This window comes from Tachyglossus aculeatus, chromosome 26 (assembly GCF_015852505.1).
Source record: "Tachyglossus aculeatus isolate mTacAcu1 chromosome 26, mTacAcu1.pri, whole genome shotgun sequence".
NCBI lineage: Eukaryota > Metazoa > Chordata > Mammalia > Monotremata > Tachyglossidae > Tachyglossus > Tachyglossus aculeatus.
In genome coordinates, this window is record NC_052091.1 from 5086335 (window position 1) to 5103285 (window position 16951).

The window sequence follows — 16951 nt, forward strand, 5'->3', positions numbered from 1 at the left end:
GCTTACTGTGTGCAGAGCACTGTACTAAGCTCTTGGGAAGTACAAGTTGGCAACATATAGAGACGGTCCCTACCCAACAACGGGCTCACATCCACCTCTGCATCTGACAAAAACTCCTCACCTTGCCCCCTCCTACCTCACCTAGCTTCTCTCCTACTGCTAACCTTCTCACTGTACCTTGATCTTGTATATCTCCTACCTCTCGCCTTCATCCTGCCTCTGGCCTAGAATGCCCTCTCTCCTCATATCCAACAGACTCTCCCCGCTTCAAAGTCTCATTGAAGGCACATCTTCTCCAAGAAGCCTTCCCTAACTAAGCCCTTTTTTCCTTTTCTTCCCCTCCTGTATCAGCCTGACTTTCTCCCAGTATTTATCCCCTCCCAGCCTTATGTACTTCCCAAGTGCTTAGTACAGTGCTCTGTACACAGTAAGCGCTCAATAAATATGATTGAATGAATGAATGAATGTGTCTATGTATATATCTGTAATTTATTTATTTATATTTATTTATATTAATGTCTGTCTCCCTCTGCAAACTGTAAGTTCATTGGGCCAGTTTATTGTTATATTGTACTCTCTCAAGCGCTTAATACAGTGCTCTGCACACAGTAAGCACTCAATAAATACGATTGAATTGAATGAATGAATATGAAGAGGTAGGGCATTCCAAGACAGTGGCAGGATATAGGAGAGACAAGATCGGGGCACAATGAGAGGTTGGCGTTAGAAGAGCAAAGTGTGCGGTCTGGGTTGTAATAGTAATAATGGCATTTGTTAAGCGCTTACTACGTGCAAAGCACTGTTCTAAGCACTGGGGAGGTTATAAGGTGATCAGGTTGTCCCACGGGGGGCTCACAGTCTTAATCCCCATTTTACAGATGAGGTAACTGAGGCACAGAGAAGTTAAGTGACTTGCCCAAAGCCACACAGCTGACAAATGGCGGAGCTGGGATTTGAACCCTTGACCTCTGACTCCAAAGCCCTTGCTCTTTCCACTGAGCCACACTGCTTCTCATGTAGTAGGAGAGCAGTGAGGTGAGGCAGGAGGGTGTAAGGAGGCACGCTTCTTGTGGTGAGAGAACGTGATTACTAACTCTGTCTTGCTGTAGTCTTCTAAGCACTTAGTACAGACCGCTCCACAGAGTGAGTGCTCAATAAGTACCAATCAATCAATCTCCACTCACTCCCTCAGGGTGCTTATTCCCTTGGCTTCAGTGACTACCGCCTTTCTCCCGATGACTCACAAATCTACCTCACTAGCCCAGATCACTATCCCTCTGCAATATTGCATTTCCATTTGTCTCCAGGACTTATTTAGGTGGATCGCCAACCACCACTTCAATCTCAAACCGAGCTCCTCATCTTCCCCCCTAAATCCATTCTTCCATCTAACTTTCCCATCGCCACCGGCAACACCACCATCTTCTCAGTCTCCAAAGCCCGTAACCTTGGCACTATCCTTGATTCCTCCCTCTCTTTCACAAATGGCAAGGTCAGTCTTCCAGTTAGAAAGTGTTTTCCCTTTCAGCTTGGCAATGATAGTATTTACTGAGTGTTTACTCCGTGCATTCATTCAATCATACTTATTGAGCACTTACTGTGTGCAGAGCACTGTACTAAGCGCTTGGGAGAGCACAATAGAATTGATAGACATGATCCCTGCTCCCAAGAAGCTGACAATCTAGACTGGGAGATGGTTAATTAAAATAAGCTGTAGTTAGAAGGAATAATTATATAAATTAAATGATATAAATTTACTTGGGACTATAAAGGCTCTGGAGAGGGTGAACTTAGCCTCTGTGTCAGGCAATAAGAAAGGCGTTCCCAAGAGCCCCAAGGGTTATCACCTGCCTTTTCCCTTTCCCCTTCCACTCTGATGAAAGGAAATCCTGTGCTTAGGTGGCAGAGAAGTGAAGTGTCAGTTGGTGGGTGAGGGATGGGAGGGGTGACGAGGGGTCATAGTGTTCTAATCTGGTCTCTTCTCCTGGGTTCAAATCCCACTCCTCCACTTGCCTGTTGTGTGAACTTGGATAAACCACTTCAATTCTTTGTGCTTCAGTTTTCTCATCTGCAAAATAGGCATACAATATTTGTTCTCCCTCCTCCTTAGACGGTTAGCCCCATATGGGACAGGGACTGCATCCAACAAGTTCATCTTGGGTTTAGGATGGTACTTGGGCACATTATACACCCCTTAATTAGTACCACAATTCTTAATACTATTACAGGGTGGGGAGACGAGAGATAAATCAAGGAAGGTTCAGGCAGAAAGGAATTGTTAGTTTTCACCCTTGAGCTCTTCCATGGCTCAGTGGAAAGAGCCCAGGCTTAGGAGTCAGAGGTAATGGGTTCTAATCCCTGCTCTGCCACTTGCCTGCTGTGTGACTTTGGGCAAGTCACTTCACTTCTCTGGGCCTCAGTTACCTCATCTGGAAAATGGGGATTAAGACTTAGTCCCACGTGGGACAACCTGATTACCTTTCATCTAACCCAGCGCTTAGAACAGTGCTTGGCACATAGTAAGTACTTAACAAATACCATCTTATTATTCCCCTTTTCAGAATTCCACCAAAATCCCTCCTCCTACAGGAGGCTTGCGCAGCTTAATTTTCCTTCTTTCTAGTTCATATCCTTACTACTAACATCTCCACATTGATGCACTGAGCCACCAATGGCATTTTTGGGTACATTTATTTACATACTCTACTTTCAGTGGAAGTAGTTTAGCATGGCCTAGTGGAGAGTGCGTGGGACTGAGAGTCGGAGACCTGGGTTCTAGTTCCAGCTCTGCCACTTGACTGCAGTGTGACTTTGGGAAAGTGACAACCACTCTGTACCTCAGTTTCCATATCTAAAAAATGGGAATAAAATACCTCTTCTGCCTCTGAAGAGCCCCATGTCCATGTCCGATCTGATTCCCTTGAATTTACTCCAGTGTTCGACACAATCATGACTATTATGATTACTATTACTATTCATTCATTCAATCGTATTTATTGAGCGCTTACTGTGTGCAGAACACTGTACTATGCCCTTGGGAAGTACAGGTTGGCAACATATAGATACGGTCCCTACCCAACAACGGGCTCACAGTCTAGAAAGGGGAGACAGACAACAAAACATGTGGACAGGTGTCAAGCCATCAGAACAAATAGAAATAAAGCTAGATGCACATCAAGGGGTCATAGTGTTCTAATCTGGTCTCTTATCCTGGGTTCAAATCCTGCTCCTCCAATTGTCTGTTGTGTGACCTTGGATAAACCACTTAAATTTTTTGTGCTTCAGTTTTCTCATCTGCAAAATGGGCATACAGTATTTGTTCTCCCTCCTCCTTAGACTGTTAGCCCCATATGGGACAGAGACTCTATCCAACCAGTTCATCCTGTGCTTAGGATGGTACTTGGGCACATTACACACCGTTAATTAGTACCACAATCCTTAATACTCTTACTTCTACTTCCTATCTATAAATTATTTGTGTGTCTTTCCTCCGGTAGATTCCTTGAGGGCAGAAATCTTGTCTTTGCCTCTAGTGCACTCTCCTAGTCTCTCAGTACAGTATTCTACACACAGTGAATGCTTAGTAAATACAACTAAGAGAGAGAAGCAGCGTGGCTCAGTGGAAAGAGTATGGGCTTTGGAGTCATGGGTCATGGGCTCGAATCCCTGCTCCACCACATGTCTGCTGTGTGACCTTGGGCAAGTCACTTAACTTCTCTGAGCCTCAGTTACCTCATCTGTAAAATGGGGATTAAGACTGTGAGCACCACGTGGGTCAACCTGATACTGTGAGCGCCACGTGGGACAACCTGATCACCTTGTATCCCCCCAGTGCTTAGAACAGTGCTTTGCATATAGTAAGCGCTTAACAAATGCTATTATTATTATTATTATTGTTATTATCTGACTGATTGTGGCCTGGTGATTGATCCCGTTTGTTTGGAGCAGGATGAGGACTCAGCTTTTTATTATTAACGATAATAATATAACCGTCTCTATGTGTTGCCAACTTGTGCTTCCCAAGCGCTTAGTACAGTGCTCTGCACACAGTAAGCGCTCAATAAATACTATTGGTTGATTGATTAATAACAACAACAATAACGATAATAGTCGTTAAGGCCTTACTATGGGCCCTACACTACATTGGAGTGGATCCAAGATAATCGGTCCCCCCCCTCCAGGAACTTATTTACATATCGCCGCCACTCCCCTCCATCAGGGTCTCCACTCCAGCTCCATCCCCCTGAATGTCTTCCCTGATTGATCCTGGACCAAACGGCCCCCACCTCCCGAGGCCAGAAACCCCACCCCCCCGGTCCTAGGCCGTTTCAGGTCTTCCAGGTCCGTCTGGCCCTCCTCCCCCGGGGCTCCAGCTCCTCCCCACGGCCGGATTGGCCGAGGAGCCCGGAGCGGTGACCATCTGTATGTTAATCACCCCCCCATGCATGCAAATAACCATCTCCCTCCAGCCCAGAGCGGTCCCCGAGGCCAGCCCCCCGCCCCCTCCAGCCGCCGCTTTTATTAGTTGGGGGAGCAGATGGGGCTAGCCTGGCTCTCTGAGGGTCCCTGTGTCCGTCTCACTTCAGCTCCTGCTTCCTAAGCCTCCCCCTCCATCTGTCTCTCCCCCTCGGTCTCTCTCTTTTTCTCCCTCCCTCTCGCTCCGCGGTGGCCCGCGGCTTAGGCTGCGACTCAATTATCTCTCTCACTGAAGCGTCTCTCCAACCCCATCAACTTTATGGCTTCCAACATCCGAGTGTCGTTTCCTAATCCTCTCCCCTAAGGGAGGGGGTTCTTCAAAGCCCCCAGCCTCCCTCCGATCCCACTCCCGCCTAGCCCCCCGACCCCCGGACCGGGAAAACCGGTTTCCAGAGGGGGATTCCGCTGGCGGTTCTGGCCCCTGCTTCCTTTGCATACGCCCCCAACTTGCCCCAGGGACTCAGGCTTCCCACCCCCCTCTTCCTCTCAGAAGGCGGACATCGATCCCCCCCCAAAAAAAAATCTCCCCGCCCACTCCATCCCAACTCCCCCGAGCATCCAGGCGTTCAGCCTCTCTCCTCCTTCTCCAGCTCCTCCCGGAGCCTCATTAACTGTCTTCGTCTCATTTCCCCCCAAGCTGGATCAGGTGTCCAAGGAGGGAGAAAGGCGGAAGGAGATTGGGGAGGGGGGGTCTGAAGGAGCTGGCAGTCATTCCCTCCCCACCCACCCCCAACCTCTCCACCGCATCCCCCTTGGGCCCGAGGAAGGGGAAGCGGAAGACAGGCCGGGTGCGGGGGCAGAAATGAGGCTCCGGTACAGGAGAAACCAACTTTATTGGCTCCGGATGGAAAATCCAGTGTCGAAGACTTTAGAGATCCAGTGTGATACAGCAGCGAGGGGGAGGGAAGGTAGACTCCTGGGGTGGGGACTGCCGAAGAGGAGGAGGGGGGCTTGGCTCTGCTCCTTACTCCGGGTTGGTGGGATAAAAATAGGCCCTGACAACCCCTCTATCTTCTCCCTGGGGCCCCAAGCCGGGAGCTGGGGGCTATTTTGGGGCTGGGGGAAGAAAGGGAGGGAAAAGCGGGGGAAGGGAGGGCCCTTTAGAAAAGGTCCCAACTGGAGCCCTCCCCCACCACGCACCCCTCTCCCTATGCCCGGTCCTATGTTCCTGAATGCCCGGTCCTGTGTTCCCAAATTCAGGAAGGAAATAGAGGGAGAGGCCGGGAGCGGGAAGGCGGGGGCGGGAAGGAGGGGAGGGGGCGGGGACTGTGTTTGCGGGTGGGGGAGGGGAGTCAGAGCTCAAGATTGTTCCTGCGCCCCCATAATTCCCCCCCACACGGGGGGGATGGAGGGGTCCAGTGTGAGTGACCCGGGGCAGGGCTGGAAGTTGGGACGAGTGGAGGCTTAGGTCCTTGGCCTGTTGGGAATTAGCACTACGGAAGAGGAGGAAGGGGAGTCAGACTCCTGGAACCCAGGTGACCTGATGCCCAGCACCCTGCCCTCCATCCACACTCTCTGCTCTACTCAGCCTCTTCCACTGCCCTCCTCCCACCGGGTACCCCAGCTCTGGCTCCCCAATCTCCCCACCCATGGTCACAGACTCCAGGCTCAGCTCTCTGCTACCCCCCTCCATAGTCAGGAACCCCAGTCTCAGCTCTCCATTTCCCCTTAACATGGTCAGGTACCCCAGTCCTGGATCTTCCCCAGCTCCAACTCTCCACTCCCCCCACCCACAGTCAGGAACCCCCAGGCTCTGACCGGCTCTGACCTCATCCCCAAAGGCATTGTGAGCTCCCACTCCTCCGGGGGCCCCAACCAGGAGCCCGGTCTGCTCCGTCCTCTGCTCTGCCCCAGGGCAGCCAGGTTCCGCATCCTGTGGAGGCCTGCGGGGAGTTGGGGGAGTCAAAGCCAGAACTAGGGTCAGATGGGCTGGGCCAGAGGAGGTGGGGGTATGGAGAGATAGGGACGGGTGTGGTGGGGAGGGGAGTCAGGGACCGACAGGGCCAACTCCAGGTTGGGACGGGGGTCCTGGAATCACGGGGCCGGGATCACTCACGGGGTCCCCTTCTCGCCCCTGGCACAGGGCAGCCGATGACGGCGCTGCATGAAGTAGAAGAAAGCAACAACCAGGAGGAGGATGCCCACGCTGACCGCCACAGCGATGACTGCCACGCCAGCCTGGGGAGCTGTGGGGGATTCTGGGAGACAGCGGGAGGTGGTGAGTTGGGGAGGAAGGCCACCTGGCTGCCCTCCCCAGCCAGACACTCCCTTTAGCATCACCAAGTCAGGTGTTTTCCTGCTACATGCCAAGAGGGTCATCCCCCCTGTCCACGTCCCCAGTCACTCACCAACCCTGATGTGGAAGAGTCGCTTCGTGACCCCATGGGGGTTCTGGGCTTCACAAGTCACCCCATCCCGGGCCACGGCAGCTGTCACCGTCAGCTTCAGGGAGCTGGTCACCCAGGTGCCCAGCCCGGGGGCCCGCACGGCTGGCTGGGGGGTGAAGGAGGACAGAGAACAGTGTTGGGGGATGGAGGTAGGAGGACTGGGGGAGGGAAGAGAAGGAAGGGGCCGGGAGGAGGAGGAGAGGAGGGAAGGGCTCCTTTGGGGGTTCAGACCAGACATTTTAGGCGGGTTCATTCAGCGGGTAGGGAATGAGATGTAGCTGTTGAATGGAGGGTGGTGGTGTGGGGGTGGGGGTGTAGAGAATTGCGCAGGGAGGTTGGGGAAGGTCTCACCGTGCCCCCAGGCTGGTTCCAACTCAGATGAGGCTCTGGGTGACCCCGGGCAGAACAGCTCAGGGTCACCACGTCGCCCTCAGTCCACACCTGCTCAGTCCACACCTGCTCGGACTCTCCTGCCTTCTCCAGCCGCTCTACCGCCTCCTCCTTAATCTCCGGCTTCCCTAGGTGGGAATGGGGCCAGGGGGCCAGGTGAGGTGACCCCGACTCCAGCCCCCTCCCCGTCCCTCCTTCAAACAGGGGCTCCCAGCAATCCTGGCCCCCACGCTCCAGCAGCCTCACCTGTGACCAGGAGCTGCAGGGTCTGGGAGCGGTTGAGCCCGGGCACATCTGGGATGGAGGCTTCACAGACATAGGTGCCCGCCGAGTCAAAGGACACCGAAGACAGAGAGAGGAGGGGTCCCGGAGGGAGCGCCACCGAGTCCTGCCACGCCATAGACAGGGGATAGGAGTGATTCAGAGGTGGGAGGAGTCAGTTGAGGAAAGAGGGACAGAGATGGGAGGAGTCAGGTGGGGAGGGAACCGGACAGGTGGGAAGAGTCCCCCTCTCGACTCCTCTAGACTGTGAGCTCGTTGTGGGCAGGGAACGTCTTTGATGTTATAGTGTACTCTCCCAAGTGCTTAGTACAGTGCTTTGCACACAGTAAGTGCTCAATGAATGCAATTAATAATAGCAAAGGTGGGGAGGGGGAAAGGTGGGAAGAATTAGGTGGGGAGGGCGAGACAGAGATGGGAGGAGTCAGATTGGGGTGGAAGGAGGGAGGGGCAAGAATGGAAGAGTCATGTGGAGGGAGCCATCCGGGAAGTGGGGTGGAGGGGTTCCCACCATCCTCCCAGTCCCCTGACCTTGGTCCAGCGCAGCTCAGGGGCCGGCTCCCCGTGGCCAGAGCAGCTCAGCTCCACAGCTTGTCCCAGGGGTACAGTCACCTCGTCACTTACCGGACTCAGTTTCAGGGGCTCGATGTCTGTGGGGGAGGGGGAAAGGAGGCAGAGACTCAGTGCCCCCAGGACTCTGGCGTAATTCTGGTACCAGCGCCCCATGTCCCCACTCCCTGCTCCATGCCCCCACTCCCCGCTTCCTCCCACCTCCCCTTAGGCCACTGTCCCCAACTCCACCTTTCCAGGCACTCACAGGCCACTCGGAAACTAAGGTTGTGGGTCAGCTGGACTTCGGGAGAGGAGTCGAAATCCAGGACCTCACACTGGTAGGTCCCTCCTTGGTCCCGCTGCACTTGAGCGAGGACTAGGCGCCCTCCAAAGTTATTCTTCAGCCCCTGCTCATCCTTGCCCTGTGGGGGACAGAGGAGTCACCCACTATCCGACCTGGAGCTTGATGTTTGCAGAGATTCCGGGTAGGGGTGGTCCATAGGCCCTTGGGGAGGGGAGGGGCTGGGTGGGGATGGTTGGAAGGGTCAACAGTCAGAGGTCACCTGGATGCGGGAGAAGATATACTCAGGTTCGGGACTCCCGTCTCCCTTGCAGACCAGATGCACATCTTCCCCTTCCTGGACCCAGGTGTTCCAGACCACTGGGCTGTCCAGCCAGAACTGCACGTGCTCTGTAGGGTCTGGAGGTGGAAACAGAAAGGGATCGGAGGGATTTGCTCCTCCTCTGTTCCCCATGAGGGTGAGCCCTTTGGGCAGGGAATGTTTCTACCAACTCTTTTATTATCCTCTCCTAAGTGCTCAGTATAGTGCGCAGCACACAGTAGACAGTAAGTTCTTTGATGGCGGGGATCACATCTACCAATATTATTGTACTGTCCTCTCGCAAGTACACACAGTCCAGTGCTCTGATCAAGTCTACCAACTCTATTGTCCTCTCCCAAGTGCTTAGTACAGTGCTCTGCACACAGTAGATTGTAAGGTCAGTGATGTCAGGGATCATGTCTACCATTATTGTATTGCTCTGCACACAGTAGGTTGTAAGCTCTCTGATAGCTGGAATCAATAATAATAATAATAATAATAATTATGGTTCTTGTTAGGCACTTACTCTATGCCAAGCACTGTTCTTGATGTTATATTGTACTCTCCCAAGCACTTAGTACAGGGCTTTGCACGCAGTAAGTACTCAATTAATACGATTAATAATAAGAAGAAGAAGAGTCAGATGGGGGAGGGGGAGAGGTGGGTGGTGTCGGGTGGGGAGAACAAGGCAGAGATGGGAGTCAGATTGGGCTGGGAGGAGGGAGGAGCAGGTATGGAAGAATAGATACAAATTAATCAAGTTGGACCCAGTCCATGTCTCTAGTGCTCTGCACACAGTAAGCGCTCAATAAATACGATTGAATGAATGAATGAATGAATATGGGGCGCACAATCTTCATCCCCATTTTACAAATGAGGTAACTGAGGCCCAGAGAAGTTAAATGACTTGCCCAAGGTCACACAGTAGACATCGTGGCTCAGTGGAAAGAGCATGGGCTTTGAAGTCAGAGGTCATGGGTTCAAATCCCGCCTCCACCAACTGTCAGCTGTGTGACTTTGGGCAAGTCACTTAACTTCTCTGGGCCTCAGTTCCCTCATCTGTAAAATGGGGATTAAGACTGTGAGCCCTCCGTGGGACAACCTGATCACCTTGTAACCTCCCCAGTGCTTAGAACAGTGCTTTGCACAAAGTAAGCACTTAATAAATGCCATAATTATTATTATTATGTGGAAGAGCTGGGATTAGAACCCATGACCATCTGATTCCCAGGCCCGTGTTTTATCCACTAAGCCACGCTGCTCCTCATCTAACCACTCTATTGTACTCTTGCTCTGCCAACACTGCTGAGTGATTGATAGGAGGGAAAATGAATAGGGTGGGGAACCAAGGTCACAAGGTCAGAGGTCGCTGGAGCAAGATTGGGATGGGGGGGAAGGGGGCAGGTGGGGGGGACTCACAGTGCAGGGTGAGATTGAAGGGAGCGGAGGTCTGCTTTCCAATCCGGCCCTGGGGCAGCGGGTAGTGAACGGCACAGTGGAAGGTGGCCTGGCGGTCAGCCTTGGTGGGCCGGAGGTAGAGGGAGCTGGAGAGTGAGAGGAGGCCCGAAGCCTCCCGGACAGTGCGAGGAACAGCGTAGCGCTCTGCGCCGGGGGAGGGAACCGGGGGCGGTCAGAGCATTCGGGCCCAGGGACACGGCATCCTCCTGCCTCCTCTCCCCTCAAGGACCTAGGAGCCCTGACCAGAGGCCCCCGGCTGGCCCCCTCGGTCCCCATCCCAGGCCGGGGGTGCCGGGTAAGACCAAAGATGAAGAGTTGACTGGGTGGGACTGGAAGCTCTAGACTGTAAGCTCATTGTGGACAGGGAATGTGCCTGTTTATTGTTATAGTGCACTCTCCCAAGAGCTTAGTACGGTGCTCTGCACACAGTAAGCGCTCAATAAATAGGATGGAATAAATGGCTGGGACAGAAGGGATGGCGCAGAGGGGCCTGGGCAGTGAGGCGGGGCCTGGAGGGTTCCTGGGTGGGGACAGAGGGCCGGCTGACCCCAGCTGTCCCGGTAAGCAAGTGAGCGGGCCTCCTCCCTCCCTGTGGATGGCCAGTCTCCCCCAGGGTCAGCTTGGGCCGGGGCCAGTGGTCCCCTCGATCTCGGTCCCAGCCTCCAGCCCCTCACCTCCATTAATCTCGGTAGGCACCTGCAGGAGCTCTCCGTTCCGATACCACGTGATATTGGGTGCGGGGTTGGCATTTCGGCTTAAACAGCTGGCAATCTGGGCAGGGGCCACGGTTGGGGGAGGAGGTGGGCGAGCTTCCCCGTGACCCCCACCAGCTCCCTGGCCTGCTCTGACCCAGGCCTTCTCTCTGCCTCAAGCCCCAAGCACCCATCTCCCCAGCCTCTTCCAAGCCCAGAACCCCTCCCCACCCAGGATCCAGGTGCCTGGTTCCACGGTTTGCTCTGATTCCAGTCCCTCCTCTCCCCTCAGGACCCAGGCACCTGGCTTCCCCGCCTCATCCCATTCCGAGCTCTCTCCCTGACCAGAATGTAAGAGCTTGGTTCTCCATGCCTCCCCGTACCAGGCCTCCTCCTTTCCCAGGCCTCAGCCACACAACCTCCAGCCTCCTCCTCCTCCTGTCCCAGGCCCCATCCTCGCACGGAGCCCAGGTATTGGGCTCCCCAGCACCGTTACCTCCTGCACAGTCCCCTCCGTCACCGACAGGATCCCCTTGTTATATGTGACCTCAGGGGGCTCGGGGACAGCTGGAATGAGGGGAGGGTTCAGAAGATGGACCCTCAGGCTCCCACATTTGGCCCAATCCAGCTCCACCCTCCCCATGCTGAGGATGTCCTCCCTGTTGTCTAACCTCATGCCCACCTGCTGCAACTGGGGTGTGGGAGAAGTTCTGGGGAAGGAACTGCCCCGGTTGGAGGCAGGGGGAGGGACAGGATGTCTTTGACAGGGCCCGGCCCTTTCCCCCTCTTTTCCAATTGTCTCAGTCTCCCATCCCCTGCTCTCTCCCCCAGAGCTGCCTGTCCTTAGCCCCCTCCTCCAGGAAGCCCACAGGACTCTCCCTCACACCCTCACCCCACTCCCTCCTCCTCCCTCAGCCCAGGCTGTTACCGTAGACGTGAAGGTGAACGGTGCCTTCGGCGCTGCCCTCAGTGCCCGCCCCGACCTGGCACAGGAAGTCCCGTGCGTCGCTCACTCTGGCCTTGGGCAGCACCAGGCCCCCCTGGGAGTCCAGCTCTACTCGCCCACTCAGCTCGGTGCTCCGGTCCACCTGCCCGGTCATAGCTGGCCACGAGCCCTGGGCATAGGCCACCCGCTGCCGGGCACCAACACGGTCCATCTGGGGAAGGGAGGGGAGGAAAAAGGGGAAGAGTGAGTGCCACGGTCTATTGGTCCCTGGGTCTAGACAAGAAATCTAACCCCCATCCAGTTTGCTGCAGCCCTAGAAAAAGGGAGCCCTGGGTTTGGCAAGAAGGTGGGGGAAGCCGCTACCAGCCACTACAGTCTCCCTCCTCTACTCTGGCCCTCTCTCCACCCACCCTTCCTAATTCCCTCCATGCCGTCCCCCACGAAATACTCACAATGAACCACTCCAACAACTGATAGTTCTGGGACCCCGAGGCAGAGGGGGTGCAGGGCAGGGTGGCCCGGGCCCCCCGCATCACCTCCACCATGGGGGGCACAGTCACCTGCACATCTGCCCAGGCACCTGTGGACATAGGAGAGAGGGGAAGGGGGTATCCTGCCTAAACTCCCCTCTCCCCCACCCCTCCCCAGAGAGGCCCGGCCCCATCCCCAGTCACTCCCAACGCCTCCTGAGCCAAATCCCAGTCCCCAAGAGGAAGATCTCTTAGTTTCCCTGCCTCTGTCTGCATGACTCATTTTCTCTGGTTCCGGCTTAAGTTTGGAGTGAAATCTTAGGTTCTCTGTCTCTGGAGCTCTCCTTCCCCGACTCACTCTAATCCCAACAATGGGATGGGCCGAGCACCTAGAGTGTGCTGAATGCCTATAGCGTGCTGAGCGCCTAAAGTGTGCTGAGCATCTACAGTGTACTGAGCACAGTGTAATGGGGAGACAGGCAGGAACGACTGACTTACAAATAGAGCAGGAGGAAGAAAAAGGATATAACGAATTGACAAGAGTGAGGAAAGATGAATTAAGAAGATGAATAAGTGGCGGACATAAATCGATGCCCATCTAAGAGCAAAAGGTGGCCCTGTGCCCGTCTAAGTGCTCCCCTCCTCCGCTTTCCTGAAACTCCTTGACATTCCTGCATCTGATCAGGCCGAAGGAGAGGAAGAAGGAAGGGGGAGAGGGAGGACCAGCAGACAGACACAGTGGGTGAGCGAGAGCCCAGCCAGAAACCAGAGGAGGAGGAGGGGGATGTTGCAGGCCAGAGCCCCCTGCTACCATCCTCGGTGCCAGCTGGCAGGGAATGGGGGCAGAGATTCTCCCCGCTCCCCATCAGGAGCAAGCTGCATCCATCCCCAGCAGGAGATTGAAGACTGGGTCCCCCTCCCAAGCCCCCTCAGCCCCCTACCCCTGCCTTTCTTGCTCCCCGCCTGGCCCCTCTCCGCACCGTAAAGGGACCTCCTCTTTGAAGGCCCCAGAGTCTCGCCCTGGCCTGAGCTGTCCTGGGCAGGAAGGGGTTACAGGAAGGGAGGCCTGGGCTGTCACACTGACAGGTGCTGGCGAACAGCTGGGGCCAGGACGGGCACTGCTGCAGTTTCTGCAGCCACTGCCGACCTAAACAACAACCCAGCGGGGGTGGGGGGTGGGTGAAGAGAGCCAGGGGCGACCAGAAGGCCTGAGACACACACGGGGCCCAGGTGCTTCGCCTAAGCGCCCACCCCCAGACCCTGGCACCAGGGTATCCCATCCTCCCGACCCCTCCTATCCCCCATTCTGAAACCAAGCTTCTAGTTCTCTGCTCTGCCTCATCCCTGCCTTCCAGCCTGGCTGCAACAAGAAGCCCAGAGTGTATGGCAAGGGAAAGTAAAAAGCAACAGACACAGTAGGGAGCAGAGACACCCTCTCTGAATCTCTCTTCTTGTCTCTATGATTCTAACCTCCTCTTTGGGGGCGGGGGGGTCTCCCTCTCTCCCTCTTTTTTTGCCTTTCTGGTTTCTGTCTCTCAGCATCTCTATGCCTGTGCCTCTGAGCCTTTAAGCCTCTGCCTCTGTTTCCCTCTGCTTGGCAGGCTGCCTCCAAGAAGCCCAGACTCCCCCGCTGGGAGGTGAGCATGTGGGTGGGGGAGAGCGGTCTCAGACTCAGGAATGTGGGAGTGTGCGGGGGCCAGCCCAGGCCTGTATGCTTGGCGCCTTGGACCCCAGGGGCCCCCAGGCCCCCCTGACCCCCCTGGGCCTACCGGCTTCTCCTCCACTTTCTTCTGGGGGCTGCCGGGGGAAGAGTGAAAGAGGAGGGGAGTGAGGAGGGGGGAGCTGAGCTATTCCTCAGTGAGCAGAGTGGTGAGTCAGCCAAAGGCAGGCATCAGAGTCCCTGAGTCTCGGGGGGGATAGAGGGGGCTCCTGGGTCCCGGAGAGGAGTGGGAATTGAAAGGCAGGGCTGAAGGCTAGGTGCTAGGGGTCAGGACTCCTGGGTCCCGGGATTGGGGGAGATGCTGCCTAGGGAAGGTAACAAATCCCTTTCTAGCTCGTCTGCTCCCCACCCTCTTTGCCCCCACCTCTACCCCCGGGGCCCAGGGAGAGAGGCCAGGCTCTCCCCAGACCCGGGGAAAGCCCCACCCCCAGCCTGTCCCTGCCCCGCCCAGCCCCGAGGGAGCAGAAACTGCAGAGGCTGCTGCAGGAGACGGGCCACGCCATGGGCGGAGGGTCAGGACGTCTGGGTCCCAGGAGAGAGAGAGGCAAGAGCTGCAGACGGGAGTGCGAGGGGATTGGAGACAAGGTGTTTGAATCCTGAGAGGGGAGTCGGGGGGCTGGCAGCCAGGATGCCTGGGTTTCCAAGTCACTGGGTGCCCTCACCCTCTCCCTAAGTCCAATTTCCTCATGGTCCCCAACCCACCTTGGCCCCCGGGGTCCATCCCTCCCTCTCCCCGCCCCGACAGGGTCAGTGGCTCCGGAGGTCACTCGAGGCCAGAAGGTGACCGACAGGTCCGGGGTCTCCCTGGTCGCGCAGCTCACCAGCTGGGAGCGAGGTGAGGGACAGGGAGGGGGGACGCCTCTACGTCTCTGGGTGTCTCGGCCCACGGGGGTCTTTCTCTCCCAATGTCTCCCCGAGTATCTCTGCCTCCCTTTGTCTCTTCGCCACTAGGTGTTCGAATCCCGGTGGGATCGAGGGGCAAGAAGGGGCGGGACAGCTGCGGAGGCGGGCTCGGAGCGGGCAGTTTGTCCCTGGGATCGGCTGGCCTTAAACCAGTAACTTTCAACTGGGTGGTGGGCGGGACGAGGACAGTCTGGGCGAAGCTGGGGCAGGCTGAGAGTTCGCGGGCCCCCCTCGGATCCCCCATCCTCCCGCCCCACCCGTGTCTTTCCGCTTCCTCGATTTCCCCTGGACTATCTCCAGGAGCCCCCAATACTCCCCCCACTTTTAGGGTCCTCTCCCCTGGGCACCCTCGAATTTCCTTCCCCCTCCCCTCCCGCCGCGGTACCTGGGGGGCCGCCCAGCAACAGGGCGAGCAGCAAAATCCCGGGGGTCCGGGGGTCCCGGCGGGGGGACTGGGCCGGGGGCTCCATGGTCCGGACGGCGGAGGCTTGGAGACTCTAGAAGCAACTAAGAGGGAGAGAGAGAGCGCCCCGCCCCCGGAAAGCCCCGCCCCCTCCCCTTGAGCACCCCCTCCATCCCTTCCTTCTCCCCCCACCACCTCCCCCCAGCCCTGGCACTCAGCCCAGGCCTCCCACAGGCAGTTTCTCCGCGGGCTCCGACTTTCCTCTGGATGCCAGATCCAACCGGGAGCCCGCACCAGAGACTGGCCAATGTCTCCCGGGGAAACCTCCAGCAGGGATCACTAGCCCTAATCAGTTTGCCCCAGTCTCCCCAGTAAGGCAAGGCCAGCGAATGGCCCAGTATATTTTAGTCTCACCAATATCCCAGGGCTGTGTTAACCAGTATCTTCCAGTCTCACCAGTAACCGAGGACCAGGTGCTGATAAAGCACTTCAAAAATGGGGGCGCTACACCATTCATTCAGTCATATTTATTGAGCACTTACTGTGTGCAGAGCAATGTACTAAGCGCTTGGGAAGTACAAATCGGCAACATACACCAGAATATTATTATCTACTACTACAACTACTGCCAGTAGTGCAGTCTCATCCACCCTTGGGAGCCAAGAATCTCCCAGTGTGACCAGTGTCTCCCAGTCTCACTAAAACCCTGTCACTAAAGCTCAGAATAATTAATCTCTCCAGATTAGGGATAAATCAATCAATGCTTTTTACTGAGCACTTATTCTGCAGAGCACTGTATGAAGCACTTGGGAGAGAACAGAGTTGGTAGACACAATCCCTGCCCACAATGACCTTACAGTATAGAGGGAGAGACGAATATTAATATAAATCATTTATCAATATAATGATGGTATTTGTTAAGCACTTACTATGTGTCAAACACTGTTCTAAGCACTGTGGTAGATACAAGCTAACCAGGTTGGGCAGAGTCCCTGTCCCACCTGGGGCTCCGTCCTAATCCTCATTTTACAGATGAGGTAACTGAGAACCAGAGAAGTGAAGTGACTTCCCCAAGGCCACCCAACAGATAAGTAGCAGAGCCCGGATTAGAACCCAGATCCTTCTGAGTTCGAGGCCCAAGCTCTACCCATCAGGCCATACTACTTCTCAATAGGCCACAGTGCTTCTCACCCTGTACATAAACACTGTGGCGCTGAGGGTGGGGCAAATCCAAATGCCCAAAGTGATGTTCAAACCCTGTTTTACCACCTGCTATTCCAGGAGTTGGATTTGGAACTTCCCACTACAATCTCTAATGCCCAGACTCCTCAGTTACCCAAGGCCAAGACTTTCACTGTATGGCCAGTCATTTTTCAGTTCCTCTCAAGTTTCCCTGTGCCTCTGAGCCAAATATTACCTGGGGCTGACCAGTCCACCCAGGACCCAGGGTTAAGAGTCGGGAGTCTCCGCCCCCTCCCTCAGCCTGGCCCAACCCTGCCTGCCCCCACCCCGGAATCCCAGGAATGCACCCCTCCTCCATCTGCTCCGCCCAGCATCCGAGGGGGAAGGGAGAGCAGGGGGCTGTGGGGCGGGGTGCCTGGGTCCTGGATGGGAGAAGGGGTGAGGATCACTGGAGTGAAGGAAGTCACAGGACACCCGGGTCCTACAAGAAG

General features: G+C 55.7%; 1 protein-coding gene across 1 annotated transcript; it reads right to left on the reverse strand.

The window, feature by feature from the left end:
- Positions 1-5290: 5290 nt before the first annotated feature.
- Positions 5291-15345, reverse strand: BCAM (basal cell adhesion molecule (Lutheran blood group)). The gene is made up of 15 exons (XM_038767419.1): positions 15261-15345; positions 12235-12362; positions 11765-11993; positions 11333-11403; positions 10819-10915; positions 10106-10288; positions 8648-8784; positions 8350-8506; positions 8064-8182; positions 7500-7641; positions 7215-7381; positions 6825-6969; positions 6533-6674; positions 6245-6359; positions 5291-5909 (listed from the first exon to the last, which is right to left on the reverse strand). The coding sequence occupies exons 1-15, from the start codon at positions 15343-15345 to the stop codon at positions 5904-5906; spliced, it is 1923 nt and encodes a 640-aa protein (XP_038623347.1). The 3' UTR covers positions 5291-5903.
- Positions 15346-16951: the final 1606 nt, after the last annotated feature.

Coding starts and splice junctions, on each gene's coding strand:
- BCAM (XM_038767419.1), bottom strand. CDS start 15,345: ATGGAGCCCCCGGCCCAGTCCCCCCGCCGGGACCCCCGGACCCCCGGG. Junction 10,289..10,818: donor GCCTACCGAGATTAATGGAG/GTGAGGGGCTGG, acceptor CCCCCGGCGCAG/AGCGCTACGCTGTTCCTCGC. Junction 8,507..8,647: donor ATATCTTCTCCCGCATCCAG/GTGACCTCTGAC, acceptor TGTCCCCCACAG/GGCAAGGATGAGCAGGGGCT.